The sequence below is a fragment of the Cheilinus undulatus genome, linkage group 5 (genome assembly GCF_018320785.1).
Source record: "Cheilinus undulatus linkage group 5, ASM1832078v1, whole genome shotgun sequence".
In the NCBI taxonomy this organism is placed as follows: Eukaryota; Metazoa; Chordata; class Actinopteri; order Labriformes; family Labridae; genus Cheilinus; species Cheilinus undulatus.
The window spans coordinates 38736521-38757901 of record NC_054869.1 but is presented as its reverse complement, the minus strand read 5'-3'; the positions used below and the strand labels follow the sequence as shown (position 1 = coordinate 38757901).

Below are 21381 nucleotides of genomic sequence, written 5' to 3'. Positions count from 1 at the left end.
GCCCCTCACTGGATATTTTCCCTTTTTAGGGCCATTCTCTGTAAACCCCAGAGATGGTTGTGCATAAAAATCCCAGTAGACCAGCAGTTTCTGAAATACTCAGACCAGCCAGTCTGGCACCAACAACCATGCCATGTTCAAAGTCACTATAATCCGCTTTCTTTCTCATTCTGATGGTCAGTTTGAACTTCAGCAAGTTGTCTTGTTTAAATACATCGAGCTGCTGCCATATGATTGGATGTTTAGTTATTTGTGTTAACAAGCAGTGAACAGGTGTACCTAATAAAGTGGCCAGTGAGTGTAGTGTGTGAACAGAGGTCCCAGCACTCATCCCTCTGTGCAATGATCAGTAAAATATGGCTGCCCACTTAGCCAAACATCAAGTAGCCTATATGTTAAAGAAAAAGAACTTAATCATTTTGGTTAAATAGGTTAACACGATCAACCTCTCTAGACCCACTTCAAAATGTACGATTTTGAAGTGGCTCATAGTTCAAGATGCACAGGGTGGAGTTTTTTCAAGCTTTGCAGCAAATTTTGAGGGGTTGATTGTGTATTTCTTTATAGTATAGACTGAGTCTTTTTGTTGTTGTCGTTGTTTTATTTTGTTTTTGTTCTCTCTCATTTTTATCAAAGGCTGATGATTGTGGATGTATAGTACAAACACCTATATATTATTTTATAACAGCCAAGTATAACATTTTTTTACTGCTACTACTACTACTACTATTAGTATTATTACTATTATTATTATTATTATTATTATTATTAATAGTAATAGTAGTAGTAGCAGTAGTATTTGTATTCATAAAGCTTAAAACTCCAGTGAGATTCTGTCACTTTATGTTGATTTATAGGGTGTACAGGGTGAATTGAGATAAATGGACCAGGTTTTGGTAACTGTAACCAGTTTCTTTTTCCTTTTAATATGATAAAAATGTTAAGATTTTTGTCCTTCTTTGTGAACAATAAATATGATTTCAGTGTACTGGTACAAATGACTGTCAATAATAATTCAGCTCAGTTCACTTCTTTGTATGTATACTTTTATCCAACCCTACACAGGCAAACACCTGTCTGACTTCATGGGAAACTGCTGTGAGGATTTCAAGTCAACCAATGATCATGATGTTAAGTCAAGTCAAATTGACTTATAGCCCCATCTTGTGGACTTAAATTGAACTGCAGGAGAGAAGTGGCGTGGGGACAGCTTATTTTCAAAAGGTGCATCTAAAAAAAATTAAATATCAAGTAGAAGTCAGTTTTTGTCCATGATATACATCAAAAGGTTCAGCTTCTATTTATTCTGGATTCATGTCATTCAAAATGAAATATTCCAAGTCTTTTTTGTTTTTATCATCATGATAATTACACCTCACAAAAAAAAAAAAAAAAGTCTCAAAAAGGTATTTTGTGGAAAAGTCAAATTTGCAAAGGTTTCCTGTGCCTTCATTCTCTCACTCTAGTTCAGTTCACACAACTGCAATCATAGGGAAGACTGCCGGCTTGACTCTTGTCTTGTCCGGAGGCTGGGGACAGTTTATCAAGAGACACCACATACAGACGAATCCAGGAGATGGGTGTGTGGTGCTCCTAGAGTCGAGCAAATCCTGAGCCACAGATGTCATAAGCGTCTCAACTGGGCTAAGGAGCAAAAGAACTGGACCATTGCTCAGGGGTCCAAAGTCCTGTTTTCAGATTAAACTAAATTTGCATTTCAAATGGAAATCAAGGTCCCAGAGTCTGGAGGAAGATCCGAGAGGGAATTAATCCAAGGTGTTTGAAGTCCAGTGTATTCAGTTTCCACAATCCAGAAGGTTTTATGGCACTTCGCGCTTCTATCTCCTGAGAAAATTTATGGTGATACTAATTTCCTTTTCCAGCAAGACTTTGCACCTGCCCAAAATGATTTTTTTTTTATTTTTTGCACTGGTGTTTTGTGATATTGTAATATTTTGAGACTGTGGATTTTTCATTTGTGTGAGCTGTAAGCCACAGCCATTGACCTTAAAACAAAAAGTCCTGACAGATTTCACTTTGTAACGATGAATCTAGACTAGCCTATGTAGGTATCCTGAATTAAATCATAGAGAGAAAAAAGAAAGAAAGAAAGACAAAACTTTTTCATGATATCTATATATCATTTTATTTAAAAAAAAAAAAATTACACAATGTTGTACGTCTGAGTTCAAATATATCATTCACCTGGCTGCTACTGAATACGACAGTTGGCAAAAGAGTGAAAGTTAGGCTATATGCTACTTGCTAAATTAAAGTGGGAGCAAATTCTAAACTTTAGAATGACGAAAGTTTCTATCGCTAACAGTAATATAAAGCTTATGATTAAACATAAATAGGAACTGATACGTTTCCCTTTGTCAGCTATTTGAATAAACTTTTAGCGTAGGTTTGATCTGAAATTCTGTAACTCTGCAGTTAAAAAAAAAAAAAAACTTTATTCAACATTTTCGATTAACAACATTCTCTACGTCACTTCCTGGTTACGAATGTGCACCCTTACTGACACTTGCGTGCTTGACTGCACTCTGTAGTTCTCAAAAGTGGATCTGTCTTCCAACCAGGACTTACCCCACCACTCAAAAACTTTAAAAGGAGTCTTTCAGTGTCTAAAATGTCTGCCAAAGTCTGCCAAGAAGTTGTTGAACACCCCGGACAGCTCAAGTTCCTCTCCGCTGTGTTTTACGCCGGCAGCTCGTTTCTTATCACGGTGGTGAATAAAACCGTGCTGACCACTTTCAGGTAAGTGTCACTTTGTCGTGTTGTAACTATGTCACCAAATGTCAGTGGAGGAAAGCTCAAACATACTGGTTGGTTATGTAACATTAACTTAGTCAGTTTGGACTCACATTTAGCTTGTCTTCTAATGTTGGTTTTCCAGGTTTCCCTCCTATACGTTTCTAGGAATTGGACAGGTAGCCTAAGTTCACCAGGTATGGATGTTTTATGTTATTTTTGTCTGTTACTATCATACTAATTCTGTGGTCATTTTCAGATGGCAACCACTCTTGTTGTCCTTTATGCAGCCAAAAAGATCAAAACAGTCACATTTCAAGATTTTGACAGAAGTATTTTCTCAAAGGTTAGGTCTGACTTCTACATCATTATCATATAGGCTAGCTACTTAACCAAACTATTTTCTAATTCACTGCTCAATTTTATTTTCTGGACAGATTTTCCCTCTGCCTTTGCTGTATGTGGGGAACCATTTAACAGGACTGGCAAGCACTAAAAAACTCAGGTTTCCAGTTTAACTGTTACCTTATTTAGTAATGTGAATTTAAGTATCACCATGCTCAAACATGTTGTCTTTTACAGTTTACCCATGTTTACAGTATTACGGAAGTTCACAATATTGATGACAATGATCCTGGAAATATATATACTAAGGTAATGTATGTGATTCGAGAGTACTTGTTATGATTTTAATATCTACATTCAGAATTCAAGGTGTTTATAGCCACTCCAACAGAGGGTAGAAATTAGGGATGCACGATATTGGATTTTTTGCTGAGATCTGATATGCCAATATTTACAAAATGATTTTAGCTGATACCAGTATTTAAATGTTGTTCCGACCTAAAACTTTGGTTCTTAAAACACATATTTTAAAGCTTGAGAGTGAACAAATAAACAAATTGTAGTCTTTAAAACACACTTTAAAGTGTAAGGAATGATAATGGACAAAGACTTGAGACTTCAGACTTTAATTTTCATAACTGCAGACAATGATATTTTACTTTTTAACCTATTATCTGCAGATATCAAACCAATATTAAGGTGCATCCCTAGTACAAATGTGTGAAAAATGTTTGTGTGTAGACTCCATTATAAGAGAGAGATTTACATGCACAAAATGATGCATAAAATCTAAGAAAATAAGGCAAAATAGTAACAGTGAGCAGTAATAAATGCTTTAAATAACACTAAAAATGTAGAAAATTAGAATCTGTACATATGGAAATGTTCAGACACCCACTAATTAAGTATTTCACATGGTCTGTATCCCATTTGTCCAGCCTCTTTAATTTCTTTTCTAGTTGAAAGTAACAGAATTATAGAAGAGGAGTGGTTTTACATTAGGTATCACTGTGATACATACAAACACTTATTTCTCTAGAATTGAAAATAACTGGTTTGATTTAAATGTTCTGTTTCTTTTCAGAAAAACATTTCCAAAACATCTTGTGTACAGCATTGTCACCATAGTCTTTGGTGCCATGATTGCTGCAAGGTATGTATTTTAAGGGGAAAAAAAGAAACATTTAATTGAAATTGTGTACAGACTGCTGAAAAACTAACAGCAATAAAGACAAAACATGTGCTTTTCCTCATCTCACCTGTCACCCAGCTCTGACCTGGCCTTCGATATGGAGGGGTACACCTTTATTCTGTTAAATGATGCTTTCACTGCTGCCAGTAGTGTATACACAAAGAAGAAACTTGGCACTGAGGTGAGTTTCCCTGCACTTTCTGGCTGAATAGACACGGATGTGTGGTATTTTGCTGGCTGTAGGTGTGGTTACCTGTTGTATTTGTATTTCTGAAACGGCCTAGCTCCATTCAAATAAAAGACTCCAACAGATTGTGTTACTCCTAAGCAGTTCTACCAGAAAAAGGAAGTTTAATCCTATTTCATCACACCTGTGGTTCTCATGACAGAATGATTGCTTTTATTTGCAGTGTAGAACTCTGCTATGAAATAATGAATTGGCCTGCATTCAGTTTGTAAAGGCTTGGTTTTGTTTTGTTTTGTTAGCCTTAAAGTAAACAGGATCTTGCCCACACCTTAACCATACCCAGACATGCCTACAAAAGCAGAAAGAGGCTATATGCTGACTTTATTTCTCTCTAACATGATTTTGGATACTAACAGCTGCTCATTTATAAAACGTAATGTGACAAGAATTGTACTTTATAGAGTTAGATTAATGCTGGGGAAGTTTTAGATTGCTGTTCATCTACATATATACGATTTAGATTGTTTTATGCTAAATATTTTCTGTATTTTTTAGGGTCTTGGGAAGTATGGTGTCTTATTTTACAATGCACTAATTATTATCATCCCCACACTCTTGACGAGTGTATGTACTGGAGATTTGCATGAGGTACGTCCACCCACTGATCACTTTATTAGGTATATTTGTTTAACTGCTCATTAGTGCAAGTATCAAAATAGCCAATCACATCGCAACAAACAGGCACGTAGACACTGCTAAGATGGTGCTTTGAAGTTCAACTGAGTATTAGAATGGTAAAGAGAAGTGATTGAAATTATTTTGAACATGCCATGGTTGTTAGTGCCAGGTGGGCAGGTCTGATTTCACACGCCCAATTCTAAGATTTACATAGAAAGTTGAGAGAAAGAAAATGTCCAGTGAGTGGTAGTTCTCTGGGCCAGCATGCCTTGTCAGAGGAGAGCGACCAGACTGGTTTGAGCTTATAGAAAGACAACAGTACAGTACTGAGATATGAAAAAAAAAAAAAAAAAAAAAAAAAAACATCCTTGAGGCATATAAGCGAAAGAAGAAGCCCGCACCAGGTGATAGTCCTGTCAGAAAACTGAGGCAACAGTTCACAGGAGCTTAGCAAAATTGGAAAATAGCATATTAGAAAAATGTTTCCTGGTCTGTTGAGTCCCAATTTCTGCTGTAGCATTTGAATGGTAGGGTAAGAATTTTGTGTAAATAAAATTAAAGCCCACTTGACCCTTAACAACCATGGCACATTCAAAGCTATTTAAATCCCCTCTCTTCTCCAATCTGATGTTCAGTCTGAGCTTCAGATGATCATCCTGACCATGTCTACATGTTGCTGCCATATTGGCCAATGAGATATTTATGTAAATGAGCAGTTGAACAGGTGTGCCTGATAAAGTTACCTGTTAAAATGTGTGAGCTTGTATGCCCAAAACTGAACATTTTCCCACCTGGCTACCTTGTATGTTTTTACCTACAGGCAGTCTCATTTGAAGACTGGGTTGAAGCAAAATTTGTTTTTTGTTTCTTCATGTCCTGCTTAATGGGGTATGTATCTGACATATTTGTTTAGGCAGTTCAACTTCACAAGACTTTCCCAGTTTTCAAACTCTGTTTTCTCCAGGTTTGTGCTTATGTACTCCATAGTCCTGTGCAGCTACTATAACTCAGCACTTACTACTGCCGTTGTGGGAGCAATAAAGGTACAAACAAACTGATAAGAAAACTATTTGCTAGCTAAAAATAGTGCTAGAGAAGTCATAAAGCTCTGTAATAAGTTAATAACTCTGAACATTTTCTGAAGTTGTGCTACTGTGATAGTTAAAATTAATATTTTTTTAGATCTTGTGTCATGTCATGGACAGAAGTAATGCATAACTGAAAAGAGTGTTGTGCTTTCACAACTTCATTTGTCCAGTTTCTGCGGATATTAAAATCATTAACTAGTACATTTATATACATCTTCTCAAGAATGTTGCAGTAGCCTACATCGGCATCTTTGTGGGTGGAGACTACCTTTTCTCTTGGACAAACTTCTTAGGCCTCAGCATTTGGTGAGAAACTACTGTCTTTGTCCTTTTAGTATTATTTTATCACTTTGGTTTTTATTGTTGGATAGAAGCCATTTATAAATGGGTTATTTACATTTATATTTTATTTCTGAGATAAACACTTAAACAACATAATAAAAACACCCAGTAAACATACATAGTTCATGTCAGTTGGATATATACGGATGAGGACAAAATTATTATTTTTAACTCACTTAGCATTGGAACCTGGCTGTTTTTGTTTTTTGTGAAATAGTTTTGTTTATGTGCAAAGTAAAATAATTTAAGCATCCAAATTACAACTGGAATGCTTGGAAAACCTGTTGAAAATTCCTTGCTCTGTGTGACAGCACTTGGGAAATACTTTTAAAACGTGAACTTTTAATAGGGGGGCTATTTTTTTTTTTTCCTTAACTGTATAGTACCTCTGATACAACTCCAAACATCCTTGTCTTCATCTGGGGCTTTCATTGGAGGGTTTTATAGGTAGTCCATTGCTCCCTTTTATTTATAAACTTAGATTGATGAATTCTCAAAATATGTGTAAGTCTTTGTGTGTCATGAATCTCATCTCCAGTTGCCAGATGGAGTTTCAGAAAAGAACGATCCTCTTTGCTCTATTTCTTAGTGCTGCTGCCAGCAAAATTCTAGCTAAGTATCCATTCCCACATTGAACATATTCATTGTAAGGTTACCTAGATAAAAACAGTAAATTTCTTTTGTTACTGGGTTATAAATGTCAAACATGCCTATTGCTTGTACACATAAGGTTATGTAATACTGGACATTTTGTTGACTACCTTAAATACACAGAGAGGCTTTATAGGATTTTCTGAATCAGACATGTAAGATTTGCAGTTATTATTCAGGCAATTAAGCATTGTTGTGGTATTTATACGTCACATTGAGATCTGAAATATACTGGCATATTTTTGTATGACTGTTTTAATGTGCATAAAATATTCTGGTTTTGGCTTTTTTGACATTGCTGATTGATAGAAGGCAAATGTTACCCTGCATTTGTCAAAATATATATTCATTGCCATGAGAAATGGACGTTAAACTGTCCTAAATTTCTAAAACTGAATGTTCCAGATGCCCTATGGGTCTAAAAAAATGCTCCTTAAGCCTGAAGAATATTTGTATTTCCTGCATGTCAGAACTAGAAATGTATCATTATTGTTAAGGCCTGTTTACATGAGTGGTATCATATTTGGGTTATATTTGACGTTATGGTAGGTGAGCATATTGGTGTCTTACTAATTAGCAGCTAAGTGGTTTCAATAATAGTTTTTTTTTATTTACATTTTTTTTAGTTAAAAAAAAAACAACATTCAGTTCAAATCAAGAAAAAGGACTTTGAGAGGAGGGAAAATGACTGAAAACGTGAACAAACGAAGAGTAAAAAATACATTAAGACATTTTCCCAGGGATCATTAATTGCTCATTTGTTTTTTGTTTCTTAACTATTTCCCCAGGCTTTGTAAATTTTCAGCATGTAAGTTAGATTCTCCATCACAATAATGTCTATAATGAACAGCTGTTGCTTTACAGTCATCAGCCATTGCTTTCTCAGCAGCTGGAAGAGAATCTTGACAAGTATTGGTCTCATAACAAAACATTTTCATGTCCTAACACTTAAATCTTTTCTCGTTTTGCCTTGCAGTATGTCAGGTGGACTAATGTACTCATACCTCACCTTTAATGACAGAACACCTGGAGGTAGCATTGAGGAGGTGAAGATTCACATCACAGACGATTCAAAAGGAAGGTTGTCTGTCAACTAAATGGACAATGTTTTAGTATTTGCCACTAGGTGGCACTGTTCTGCTCCATATTGGAGCTTGGTATGTACAGTATGTTATGTACATTAATTTCTATATTCTTCTAAACCATTGGGATGATCACATTAGTAGTGCTATTTTATTTTTTACTATGAATCATAAATAACTTGACAGCAAGTGCACATATGCATGACAGGTTTGGTGAATGTTTATTGAAAACCAGCGATCTTATAACAGTGTGGACTGTCTGTCAGAGAAATCTTAACTTTGAAATGTGGAATAAAACGTCTACCAAGCAAGCTCTACACATGTCACAAACACAAAGACTTTTGGAGGATGTTAGAAGAGGGACAAACTGAAACTAAAAAATTAACTTGAAAGTTCTCCACAAATTGTGCACACTCCATATTCTAACAAACACAACGTTTATATATTAAATGCCATACTCTTGTCAAACCACAAAATAGACTAAGGGTTAGAAACGCTTCAAAATATACTATGATTGGGTACAATAAATCATTTGGTGTTTTGATTATCAACATTAAACTTGCCTTCCAGTTTCACCATAACTCCATGGGGGTAATTTTATAAACCAAACAGGTTTAATCATAGCTTGTGTGACAGTGACAGGTTGTTGGTTGGTTTCCTAATAAAAACAGAAGCAGGGTAGTATTGAGAGGCTTCATACAGTGTTGAAAGATGTAGTGTTGTTTTAAAATACAAGAAAGAAAAACACTCAGCACTACACAAAACAGTTTTTAAAATACAGGTGCCATTTGTCTGGACACGTACTGTACGACCAATTTAACCTTCAGTGAATTGCAAGCTTAATCCAAAACTAAAAGTAAGTGCTAAATCCAAACCAAGGGGATGTTCAAAGTACTCTACAAGGAGTTTCAAATTTAAAATTTAGTATTTTTTTCAGACTCCTGAATGTTTTTTTTATGTTGTTGACAAAATTAATTCCAGAGCAGTTAGGTCAAGTGATGTAAGCTCCAGCAAAGTATTTAATCTACTATCAGTATGGAAGCATACTAAAACATAGAAAACTGCTGGTCTTTAGTAATATGTTAAGACTGAAAGCTAAGCAAACGACGTAGCACTGTCTTAGTTGTACATTTCCAAAGTGTTTGTATAATTTAGACAGCATGCAGGAGTTTGCTTGTAATTCAGTACAGTAAATTATCTATTCATGGGTGCACAGGACAAGTATTTTTGTGGACATGGTGTGGAAATGGGTATCAGTATGGTTTAGTTTTTCAAGGTATATCCAAGTTTAACATTTTTGGTTAAATTAATACATTAAAAAGAACTCTTAAAGACCATCTATGCTTTAGGGCAGGGGTTTCCAAACTATGGCCTGGGGGCCCAATGTGGCCCATGGTCCTTTTTGATTTGCCCTCAGCAAATTAAAAAAACTAAAATATGGCCCACATTAGAACATGAAGCATGTGCTTCACTCTCTAATACTTTTTAGTTTCAGCACAAAGCTGTCTTACCATGCCAATTATGTAAACAAACTGACAAGAATTTATGGATGTGGGTTCTCTGTGACTAAATTCAGACATCACTGTCAATTGTAAACATGTTTGCAACCAAAATAATAACTATATCTTCATTTATAGGGCTCTGATGGATAACAGGCAGTATTGATTCCCAAACTGGTGCTGATTTTTTAAGGGCCTTGGCAGACAGTTGGATTAGGCTTGCAATGATGACCTCTCATACAATATAAAAACTGACCATGTTACATGCCAAACTGATCCAGCTCCCCAAACATTTTTCTTTTACCCATGTACACCCAATGGCAAGTGCTGAATAGGTGAGGATAAAACTATCTGAACCCGTCTCAGTCATTCCCACCATCGCTGCCGTCACCAGTGGCAGTGTTGGTTGACTTTTCAATGCTGGAGATGAAACCTCTGAGCATCAAACAGCTGGAATGCAACTTAAAAATTCCTATGAAGGATCACACCCTGCATCAATCTGTCCATCTGAGCTTAATCCATATATACATCAGTCATAAACACTCATAATATACTTAAAAAACTCGTTACCATCAAAGTGCAAACAAAAATTAAAACATAAAAGGTACTCTTTCTTTGCCTTTAGAAGACAAGAGTAAAGAGAGACATTCTTCATGTTGTCAAATCTACAATAATAGCAGCCTAAAAGGATAAAATGGAAGCTGAATAAGGTGCTTTAGCTTGTGCCTTCCTGCTGCTGTGAGGGGGAGTTGATGGTAGCGTGCATGAACACTGATCTCGGGCCAATTCAGCTCTTTCTCAAAGTCTGGTTTCACAACTTAATAGAATAAACTAAACTAGTCACTGATCTGCATTTATGAAATTTTGTAGCTACAGCACAAAGCAGGAAGGCGGTTGGGAATGGAGGTATGAGGGGAAGGGGAGGGGGAGTCCAAGATCAGGGAGAAGGGTGGGTGTTCAGGCAGACAAGTTGTTGGCCAGCTCAATGAGTGCCAGAGCACCATGGAGACGCTCCCGTTGCTCCTGAAGGCGGCGCTTGGCGGCTCCTCCTCCTCCCTGGCTGCCCTTCTCCTCCTCCATGGGCTCGTCCTCTTCCCCGTTCTCTTCATCGGAGTGGAGGAACTCCATGGGATCCTGCTGCTCCTGGTCCTCTGCTCTTGCTTTGCCCTGTGCCTTCAGCTTGGTGGTTGTAGGGGCACGTTGCTCACGTGTTTGCCAGTACCTGCACAGTCAAAGAAAAGTACACATGACATGAAGGCTCCTGGTGCAGGAAATGGAAGTAGTATCTGCAGTCCTGTGTACTGTCTTACTTTGCCAGCCACTCTGCTACAGCCTTGTTATCCACAGACTGAGCCTTCCCCTGGCCTTCCTTTGGTTCCTCTCTCTTCAGGCGGGAGAAGGGATGGTTGGGACAGTGACGGTTAGCATGGGTGAACCGATTGCCGCATCCTGAAGAGAAAACAACAGGTATGAATACATGCAGGGATCAAAGGGATGTTTTTCTGTGATTTATCACAGCACAGAAGTGAGATACCTTATGATTCATAGTTAAAAGGGGGGTAATATTTCAAGTTAGTATCATTAAAGGAACTATAGGGAATAAATCATTTTGTGCAAAATTATATGAGGAAGTTTCAGTTTGCATTTTTATATATGACTTTCTGGCCTGTGTTTATCAGGTACTTTCCAAATGCTTTGAATATTGCTCAGCCAGTGCTACAGTTATGCTGTTTGCCTAATTTCAAACTACTGGAAAGTACCTGACCTCCACTTTATTAGAGACAGAACAACACAACACTGATAGTAAATTATTCAGCTAAATTGTTTTCTCTTTTCAAAAATAAATGCATGAACCTTTCAGCAGTACCTTTCTCAGAGCAGACAAAAGGTTTCTCTCCAGTGTGCAGCCTTTGGTGTGTTTTCAGCTGACCACTTTGGACAAATGCCTTCCCGCAGTTTGGGTAGTCACACAAGTAGGGCCTCTCTCCTGCAGCAGACATGGGGATTATGTAGATAACTGTTTGTAGTACAATTCACTTGCTGTTGCACAGTTCTGTATGTATGATAAAGTAAAAAAAACCTTCAAATGAGACCACTACAACCTAAAATCTTTGATCAGAAACTTGGAGTCCAACTGTTCTCTGCTTATGAATCAAATACAGCTGAGCTCACAGTTAAGCATACTACTGCTACATGTGTTAAGACAGGACACTTTCTTTAAGGTAGGAAAGAGCAGTGGTTTCCAACCTAAGGCCTGAGGGATGGGGGGCAAGGCTTCATCTAGTATGAGGGTGTCAGAATTAGGTTTGCATAAATTCACTAAAATCAATGTAACAGACTTCCTAGACAGCTCATAAAAATGCCTTTTGGTAGTGATAACTGTGTATGGGCCTTTTTCTCACTGACAACAATTACACTGTTTTTTGACGGCAATGTATCATTTTTTCCATGTTGGTCCTGGCGGCTCAGCATTTTTCAGTGATACAAGTAGGGCGTGCACTGGGGTAAATCCCTAGGATACAGCATCATAAAGCTGCAATCTCTCTCTCTTTTTTTCTTTGTTTTTTTTTTTTTTTGTTGTTGTTTTTTTTGCTAAGTAGCAAGTGCATTTTGATGCTTTTCATATTCACTGCAGCCTCCTCCGTGTTCCTCTCACCAGTGTGTGTCCTCTTGTGAGCCTGCAGAGACTTCTCTCTGGGAAACACCCGGTTGCAGATGTTGCAGCGAATACGGCTGGATGATGTCTCTCCCTCGCTTATGAGCTCACGGACGGTGTCAGCTCGTGGACGTCCTCTGCGGATTCCATCCTGAAAGCAAGAATAAAGAAAGAATAAGAGAGTTTATTATATAAGCCACTTTTTATCCTATGGAGCTGCATCTATGAGGAGATGTGAAGCTAGGGTCAATTTTGCAGGAAATGTAAATGAATATATCCTCACTTTGAATGACTTAATACAGTTATAGCCTATTTATCAAGTTCAAAGAACAAAGTCTGTATAAAAATCCACTTTTAGTAAAAATGTGCATCTATTTTTATTATTATAAGGAAATGTACAATCCAAAGTTGTTTAATGTGTTGTTTGCATTTTGTTTAGTGCAAATATATTTAAAGAAAATACTTTTCTGAGCTGGTCTCACGTGTTACTTTGTATCAGGGGGCACGTTTTTCGATCATAATGCATTCACATCCGGTTACATTTTGGCGCGCGACTAAACGTCATGTAAGAGCAGCTGCTCGGGAAACCAGGAAGTAACTGGGGTTTAAAATCCACCATGTCACACCCTATTGCGCGGGCGTTTTTTTAAATGACTATCTCGGCCATATTGTGGCCACATTAGAACACAATTCATCCTTTTAAACGTTTCATTGTAAAGGCTCGGGAATCATTGACTGTAAAAACATAACTATTATTAACTATACTAGTGACTCTGTTTGGAGAAGGTTTGATCTTTAAAATAGGTCACTATCACCATGCATGCACCCTTCCCTACTTAAAAGGCAGTTTACAATTTATGTAACTTATGAATGACTGATGACGTTTATTACAATGCTGTCAACTCCCTCGTGAAAAATAACTACAGTTGTAAACTAGCAGGGGACTCGCCTTGTTCAACAATCTCGGCTGGTCACTCACACCACACGTTGCATCTTAAAGTAACCTGTTCTTACCTTGATCTGGTCAGGTGAAGGTGCCAGGTCTGACTCCCTGGCTGTCTGGGTCCCTGTGGGTGATGAAGCCCCGCTCACTGAGCCCGGGCTCAGAGTCACGTTGTGGGCGTTTTCCCCCCATTTCCACGGGTAGACCATGAAGTCGCTAAAGCCGGGGCTTGTCGGTGTCATGGCCTCTGCTTTCCTCGGTTTGATCGGTGTGGTCTTAATGACCGACACCAAAACTCTTTTAGGCGAGTCGTTGCAGAAAATAACGTGCGGATGTTTGTTTTCGGTCATTTTGCTGGTGTCAGACCTTTAGCAAAAAAAGGAGGAATATCTGAAAGCTGTAACTAGTTACTTCACAAATAAAAAAGTAGGCTAAAAGTAATAAATAGTGCGCCTTCTCAATCTGGAGTAAATATTTCCTTCATTTCCAAAGAGGATCCCGAAAAATAAGATCCTTCTTTCGCTACAAAGTATCCAAAAGGTTCAGTAGGATGTTGAGATGATGGTTAGTTTCCTTCTTGTGGCAGATGGTGCTCTGAACTGGCCTGTGTGCGCCCACAGGAGCGTTGTCCCGCGTTGCAAAATCGCGCCCGAGATGACTGACCAATCAGCTGCGGACATTCGAGCCGACTTGTCAAAAGTATCCAATGCAGATAGCCACACTAATCCACCTTGCAAGCTCGATGGCCAATGAGAAGAGCTGAGAACGTTCTTTGCGTCATGATTGGCTCAGAGGTTTCAGTCCAATGAGATTTAAACACTTGACGCGCTCTTGCATGTTGACGTGAGTGTTGACCAATGAGGAGGAGGAGGAGGAGTACGTTCGGCCGCGCATGAACCAATGAGAGTGTAGGGCGGTTAATTTTACATCGCAGACGAGCAGATGGCTCTTTCCCGCGCTGGGGCGTCTGTTTATGTTGTTACATTTTTGGTCAATTTAAAGGGAAGGGAAACGGTGGTACAGAGGCGCCAAAGTTACGTAATCATTTAGGGGGGAAATGTTTAAACAAAGGGCACACTGTGACACCACAAGAAATAGAAACAGAGAGCCATTTCATGTAAAGGGGAAAATTTTCATATTAATTCTACTATAATTGCACTAAATCAGCCAATAATTTGTTTACCCAGTGACTTGGAATTATAACAGGCATATAATGACACCTACTTGAAGAATACATCAATCATTGATTAGCTGCAGCCCTTAATTCAAACAGTATATCCAAGTAAGTGTTATTATTTCAGGGTTACAGAAGATTAATAACAGAAAGAAAGTGATGAAGTCATAGTTTCCTGAGTTGCTTGTTCAGAGTGCTGAAACAGAGGCCTTTCTGTCTTTGAGTCTTAACTGCTGCCAGCGTGTTTGCCTTTGTTCCATTCATTCACTTTTACCCAAAGAAGCAGTCCAACATTGTACATGTACTACATTATGTAGTTGAAAACTACATTATGTAGTTGAAGAACATGTTTACTCTGATGTTTATTGCAATTTCATTTGGTAGATTACAAAAAAATCAAGTTCTACTTTACATATTTGAATGCATTATATAATAATGACGTCATGTACTACTTATTGTAGCCCACATTTAAGTGTGAACTTGCACTGTTTCAGAAACAGGCCTACAAGTTTTTACAGCCCACAACTCATTTGAATGTTAGTTGACTTGTGTTTTCTATTCTGACCACTAGATGATGCTAAATTCAATTTAGTAAAGTACATTCTGGCGTATGTTGCAAGAGAGAATGACACAGCCTAATCTGTTTTATTTCTAATAATAACACATTCAGGAGGTCTTTTTGTCAATGTAACGATCCTTCACTGAATGACAAACAAAAGATAGCTGGTTTGCACATATTTTCTGGTCACTGAGGCTGTGAATATACTGTGTAAAAGAATATATGATAATATAAGGTAATCTGTTTTCCCCAGTGGTAAATTGCAAGTATTTCAGCAGTACAAGGGAAGTACAGAAGTTTACACAAGACAAACAAAAGGAGAAATATTTAATGTAGATTGATATCTTTATTTCAAACATGTAAATGCCAACAGTAGCTTCCACCAGCAAAGGCTTGAGCATCTCAGTTTATGTAAGCAAAAAGGAGGGAGTATAAACTTATTTAATCCTACTCCTTTAATTTCTACATAGATGTTATTGGTAAACTACTTCCTAACTGAAATCATCAACAGACTGTCTCAATTTATTAATAATTTATTGCCCATTTTGAAATTTGTTCTGTGAATATACAGTATGTAACTCATACAGAAAACGTAGAAGAAGTGCTTTCACATTGAAACATTCAAGATCACTATACAGACATTTCTGTAAACAGCAACAATTTAATCTACAGAACAAACACCTTGTAATTATTTATCACAGTACCTCTTGAGAATTATTTCTCTATACCTCATTATAAATAGAATTATGCTTGAAATTTGTTTCATATCAGCACTCTGTTCCACAGTTGACTGATAAAGAGAGAGACAGTTGTTTGCAGACTGGCCTATAAAGATTCAGACATACCAAAAATGGCAACCAAAGATAAGGAAGAAAAGCCATTTCCAGATTACCTTTAATATTCAAAGTCAGCCAATAGGCATGACAAAATAACAAGAGATTGGCTAATATTTAGAGAGAGTGTAGAGGCTTTGTACTGCATCCCATGCTTTTGTTCACACAGGAGGTGTCAAAGCCATCCAAAAGCACTGATCAGCAAGGATGGATTGAAGGTAGTGAAAATCAAATGGCATAAATTGTACAGAAAACCAGAACATGAGAAAAGCAATTTTCCATAAGGATTTAAAATGTGCTATTTAAAATGGAAATGCTTATTAATACAAGTAAACTGAATTCAACCCCAGTAAAAATATAGGGAAGTTCTAGTTAAAAATAGTGTGCATACATATTCGTATAACCACAAGTGTTTTTTTTTGGCATTTCTGGCAGGCCAAAGGTGAATTTATGCTCTATGTTTGAACTGCATATGGATACAGATGGATCTATCTCTTCCTACTCTGTTTTCATTTTGTCCATTTTTCGTCCAATCTCTTGAAGTTTACAGATACAGCTCAAACATTGAAATACCACCGATAATCGTAGGGCAATGTTGAGCAATGTGGTCAACAGTTCAACCCAGAGTAAGCAAAAATCAACAATTTATTATTTGAAAGAACATAATTGAGTTTTCTGAGGAAAGGCAAACAAATAATGAGCGAGTTATTTGAAAATACAAACATTTCAATCATGTTAGCTCTCCTGGGCACAAAGACAGACAGCTACGCCAGCATAACTGAGCAGAGGTCTGACCGTTCTTTCTTCACTATGGGATGGATCGAGCAGCAGTGGATTCGTCCAAAGTACAAAATGCATGACCTATCTTCATGCATGCATTGAGCATAAATGAGCCTTAAAGGGGGCCCTGTGTGATTTTATTTCTGGGGGTCCAAAATCCTGAGCTACGCCCTTGCCTGTGTGCATATGATTTGGTGAGACAATGGCTACACAAAGGGCATCCACATTCCTTCAACAGAATGGCATTTAGTTTAAAAGTTAATTACAAAAATAGCCTATAGGCAGACATAATGGCTAAATTAGGGCATCATTAAAATGCTGTGATAAATGTACTTTCAGGCTTACTATTTGACAGAAGCCTATTAATGTTACACAATGTTAATAAGTAATGCACATTTATTTATGTTGTTGTTTATATATTTATATATATATATATATATATATATATATATTATTTGGGGCCAACTTTTCACCCTTAGCTTAGAATTGTTTTTAATCATAAAGGAAAATCGTGGCTATAAAGTGACGTCACGGCCAAGCTTCTGCCAAGTTGCCATAGTTTTTACCATACTGAATAGGGAGAGTACTGCTAGGACACCAGGCATCATAAACTGTAAGTCAAGAAAAACAGTCATGTCTTTGGGCATAAAACGCGTTGTTAATTTACATGCAGACTGACATCTTTGACGCAATGTTAGTAAAATTATCTTAAACCGAGACAACGATTGCTGCTAGCGGTAACTAGCTGAACTAATCTTAGCCAAAAGGAAGAGCACATAATGCTAAATAGCTAGCACACAGAACTTTACATCGTGAACACGAACACTTAGATGATTGTATGAGCAAGTAAAGCCATAGTCTTGACAAATAATTTCACTGCGTGTTAGTTTGTCATACAATCAAGGTATTTATACTCAACATAAGCTAACCGTTTGTTTTAATGTTGGCCGAAACTCGTATGTATTTAAACCTAACAGCTGACCGTTAGCTAACCATAGTTTAACTTAAATTTTAGGTGGCTGACAGTTAGTGAACCTCCTTAATAAGATGTTTCTCCGTTTATATTCTTTGCGCATTTTTTTATTTTTGTGTACCGAGAACAGTTTTCGTAAGGTTAAACTTGCGTAATTTTATTAGAAAAATTGTGATATTTTCAGAGTTAAGGGAAAAGTTTGAGAATTTGACCATGTCATGCATTTAACTAATTCTCTGATTTGATTCTATTGCTTGATTGTATGTTGTGAAAACTTTCTCTAGCTTTTAGAAAGAGTCCCACTTGTCAGTTCAGACCCTGAATAAGCAAAAACGAATCCTCCAATATAAGCAGAGCCGAATCTATGTAATGAATATTGATTAGTAAATAGCCAATTGATAATCTAGGGGCGTGGTGTCGTTCGCCTCCGCACGTGCAAACAATTAAAACTGTCGACAAACTCCTGCGAGCCTTCAGTTGATGTTCACAGGAGTAGCAAAAATCTCATCCGTCGCTCCTTTCTGTTGACGGGTTTTATTCTCGCTGTTTGGTTTTGCAAGAAATGTGTTCATCTTGAGGAGGAAGTCCGCTTCTGAGCTACTCTCCTCACCATACACAGGCTAAAAATGCTGCCGGACGCTTACGGCTGCGTTGTGGCAAACCGATTCGGGAATCTTCTGGATGACGATGCTGACCCTTTCGACCTGATAAGCGAGGTGGAGATGGAGAAAGAGAAGAAGAAAAAGAAGAAAGAGGGAGATGATAAGAAAGCTAAGCAGAAGAAACCTGGTCAGAAGGAATCCCAAAAGGACAGACGTCTCCCCATCCCATCGAATGGGCAAGACCCAGTCCCAGGTTAGCTAACAGTCTGTCTGCATTGTCATTGTACAACTAAAACGATTATGGCAGCTGGTAGTATTTCTAGACTGCACAGTCCAGCCAAGAATGGGCAGTTTGCTCAGGCTTTGTCAGCTACTGATGGTGCATGGTCAGCAAAACTGTTAAGCACATGTGCAGACAGTCAGGGTGGGTATTACTCGCTTTACTGTGGGGTCATCTGAGCCAAATGGCATTATATAAGTTAAAAAGCTCACAAAAAGAATGTTAAACTATGTCAACACTGAAAGGACAGTATCTTCTGCTGAAAAAAAATTCTGAAGTTACTTTTTCAAGCTTATAAAAAAAAAGAAAAAGGATTTAACTCTAACTTTGAATTGTGTACATGTCTTAAGTCCATTTGTTCTTTGTTCATGTGTAAGAAATTGTTCTGATAAAGTGTGGCAGAGAAAAATGTGAATTTTGATAGTAATTTTTTTTGTAATTCTTATTGAAACTTTTTTCTTCAGTCTGCAGGCAGCAGCAGGTGCGTCCTGGACCAGTGACGGAGAGTGGCGATGGCAGGGAGGAAGCTCAGAGGGGCTCAAAGAGAGCTGCCTTTGGGGACCGCAGAGTCAACCAAGGGGACTACCCACAGGAGTTTTCTGTCTCACAGTATGTTCTCATACTCATAAAGTTTACACTCTGTATATTTTTCTTGAAATGTAGTACCACCAAAAATAAAAAAAAAATCTAATTTGCCCCCAGGCCCTCCTTTAATGTGGACTCCGACTTTAGAGGCAGAGGTGGTTTTGGAGGTAGGAGAGCAGCAAGAGGTGGAGGAAGGTTCCCAAGGAACACTGACAACTTCAACCTGCGAGGCAAGAGAGAATTCGATCGACACAATGGGACGTAAGAAATCTTCTCCATGTAAAATCAACACTTTAAAAAAAATCATTCCCTTATTGCTTATTTTTCACTTTTAATGTGTATTGACAGCTATTTTAACTGTAATTGCAGAGGTATCTCTCCTGAGGAGAAGAGAGGGGGCAGAGGACCCTGGAACTGGGGTGCTGTTGATGAAGCTGGAAGGTAAGAAAGTAATTTTAACTATATGAAATGTACTTTATTGCACAATGGCAACATACATCACAGTGCCAGTGTTTCATTTTGTGAAGTGAACTGATGGAAGTGACATCTGATGCTCCAGTCAAATCTGAGGAACCCCAAATGTCTGCAGAGGAAGACAGTCCAAATCCGTGAGTGACATGCAACTCAACATCGACACATGTGCCACATCAGCTGGTTGAGTGGCAGATTTTATATATTATTCTATTCATAGGCTGAGGAATGGCGAAGTCTGGCACATACTTGAAAATTTAAGAAAATGTGACCAATTGCGAGACCCCACACGTTGGCAAACAATGACAGATTCAGCATTTTTGTTTTTGAAGGGTGGTGTGCAACCAGATGACCAACATAGCACACCAAACACTAATGGATATATTCACCAATTATTGCAGTCTCCTCTTCAAACTTTTAATTTTTCACAGTTCTGAAAAGAACCAATAAATCTTGTAATATGAATCTTTTGGATGCATTGATGCATATGTTCTAGTTGCACTAAAAAAAATAATTTCTTGCCAACCATGACAGAGCGATAGAAGAAGATGGAGAGATGGTGGTCCAGGTTGCCATGGAAATGACCCTGGATGAGTGGAAGGCCCTGCAGGAGATGAGTCGTCCCAAAGCAGAGTTTAATATCCGAAAAGCAGAGGGCACGATTCCCTCCAAAGCCAAGGTTATCCACAAGTCAAAACACCTGGAGGTGAGAATGTAAAGCTCTCATAGGACTTCAGAACCCTGGAAGAAAAAAATAAAATCCATGGTTGGCAGGAACAGGCTGTTTGTAGGTTATATTTTAATCTTATCTTTCAGTGTTTTTCTGTTGCATAAGACTGTATGCCTTCAAATCTTTAAACTTAACAATGGGTGACATAGCCGAGATGTACATTAGAAAAAAGGGAAAAAAAAACAGATGAGAAAATGGCAGAGGTGATGGCTTCATCCCTTCTCAGAATTGAGCTGCTGTTGAATGATGATTTTTGTACAAGTTTGCCTCTAATCCTCAGGACCTCAAAGGGACTGCTGAGGACATGGAAGATGATAGCCACTTCCTCCGTAGGTCTGTGAACGACATCACCTCCCTTCTCGACATCAATTTTGGCAGTCTTGGGCGTCCTAGTCGTGGAGGTCGGGGAAGGGGACGAGGTGGTCAAATTGGTCGTTCAGAGAGGGCCAAACCCATAATGGAGAAGGTATGTCACAGAAGCTGGGCACAAATGAAGGGTTTCTCAGTAGTAGAACTCTCCTTACCCCCTTTTCACACTGTAGCTGCAAATTCTAACACTGCATTTGAATTTAGAATTATTTACTGCAGTTTGATTTATAGGAAAACCTTCCCGTAAATGGTTCATCAACAAAAAAGAACAAAATGTAGTAATCTTCTAAATATAGGAAAACTAATGAGAATCCTGTTTAGTGTTTCTTGTGTTTTTCTCTTGCCAGGATACTGGTCCAGCACCTAACCCAGATGACCCAGAAGACTTCCCGGCACTCTGTGCTGGAATATAACTGAATTCACTTCCAAGTTTACCCCCCTACAGGGGATGAAGGGTGCACTTTGCACACTAAAAAAAACCCACAGTTTATGTTTCTGCTGTTCTTTAGGTTGGGGTTTTATTGTATTGGATTTATTTTGTTCTATAGCACCAAAGGCACACTGTTCAGCATCTGATTTCCAGAAATAAATGCTTTTGCAAGTTTATC

The 21381-nt window shown here is 38.0% G+C and overlaps 3 protein-coding genes across 5 annotated transcripts; 2 read left to right on the top strand and 1 right to left on the bottom strand.

Annotated features, from left to right (window-relative positions):
• Window positions 1-2510: 2510 nt before the first annotated feature.
• Window positions 2511-8775, top strand: slc35d2 (solute carrier family 35 member D2). 3 transcript variants are annotated; one of them, XM_041787349.1, is made up of 12 exons: window positions 2511-2760; window positions 2900-2933; window positions 3014-3100; window positions 3192-3259; window positions 3337-3408; window positions 4184-4252; window positions 4370-4472; window positions 5034-5126; window positions 5977-6044; window positions 6121-6199; window positions 6468-6550; window positions 8214-8775. In XM_041787349.1, exons 1-12 carry the CDS (start codon window positions 2633-2635, stop codon window positions 8332-8334), a joined length of 1005 nt encoding a protein of 334 aa, XP_041643283.1. In that variant the 5' UTR covers window positions 2511-2632; the 3' UTR covers window positions 8335-8775. The 3 variants fall into 3 exon arrangements, with proteins under 3 accessions (XP_041643283.1, XP_041643284.1, XP_041643285.1); XM_041787350.1 differs by having other exon boundaries at window positions 7125-8339; XM_041787351.1 differs by having other exon boundaries at window positions 2650-2760; window positions 2900-2951.
• A 136-nt stretch (window positions 8776-8911) lies between these two features.
• Window positions 8912-14014, bottom strand: znf367 (zinc finger protein 367). Its single transcript, XM_041787352.1, has 5 exons — window positions 13489-14014; window positions 12475-12625; window positions 11686-11805; window positions 11129-11267; window positions 8912-11040 (listed from the first exon to the last, which is right to left on the bottom strand). Exons 1-5 carry the CDS (start codon window positions 13765-13767, stop codon window positions 10776-10778), a joined length of 954 nt encoding a protein of 317 aa, XP_041643286.1. The 5' UTR covers window positions 13768-14014; the 3' UTR covers window positions 8912-10775.
• Window positions 14015-17309: 3295 nt separating this feature from the next.
• Window positions 17310-21379, top strand: LOC121509930 (intracellular hyaluronan-binding protein 4-like). Its single transcript, XM_041787734.1, has 9 exons — window positions 17310-17376; window positions 18356-18591; window positions 19083-19227; window positions 19321-19464; window positions 19573-19644; window positions 19731-19811; window positions 20209-20380; window positions 20685-20870; window positions 21121-21379. Exons 2-9 carry the CDS (start codon window positions 18363-18365, stop codon window positions 21184-21186), a joined length of 1095 nt encoding a protein of 364 aa, XP_041643668.1. The 5' UTR covers window positions 17310-17376; window positions 18356-18362; the 3' UTR covers window positions 21187-21379.
• Window positions 21380-21381: the final 2 nt, after the last annotated feature.

Coding starts and splice junctions, on each gene's coding strand:
- slc35d2 (XM_041787349.1), top strand. CDS start 2,633: ATGTCTGCCAAAGTCTGCCAAGAAGTTGTTGAACACCCCGGACAGCTC. Junction 4,253..4,369: donor GGTGCCATGATTGCTGCAAG/GTATGTATTTTA, acceptor CCTGTCACCCAG/CTCTGACCTGGCCTTCGATA. Junction 6,200..6,467: donor CCGTTGTGGGAGCAATAAAG/GTACAAACAAAC, acceptor CATCTTCTCAAG/AATGTTGCAGTAGCCTACAT.
- znf367 (XM_041787352.1), bottom strand. CDS start 13,767: ATGACCGAAAACAAACATCCGCACGTTATTTTCTGCAACGACTCGCCT. Junction 11,268..11,685: donor TTTTGTCTGCTCTGAGAAAG/GTACTGCTGAAA, acceptor TTTTCTCTTCAG/GATGCGGCAATCGGTTCACC. Junction 11,041..11,128: donor GTAGCAGAGTGGCTGGCAAA/GTAAGACAGTAC, acceptor TTGACTGTGCAG/GTACTGGCAAACACGTGAGC.
- LOC121509930 (XM_041787734.1), top strand. CDS start 18,363: ATGCTGCCGGACGCTTACGGCTGCGTTGTGGCAAACCGATTCGGGAAT. Junction 19,465..19,572: donor TTCGATCGACACAATGGGAC/GTAAGAAATCTT, acceptor CTGTAATTGCAG/AGGTATCTCTCCTGAGGAGA. Junction 20,871..21,120: donor CCAAACCCATAATGGAGAAG/GTATGTCACAGA, acceptor TTCTCTTGCCAG/GATACTGGTCCAGCACCTAA.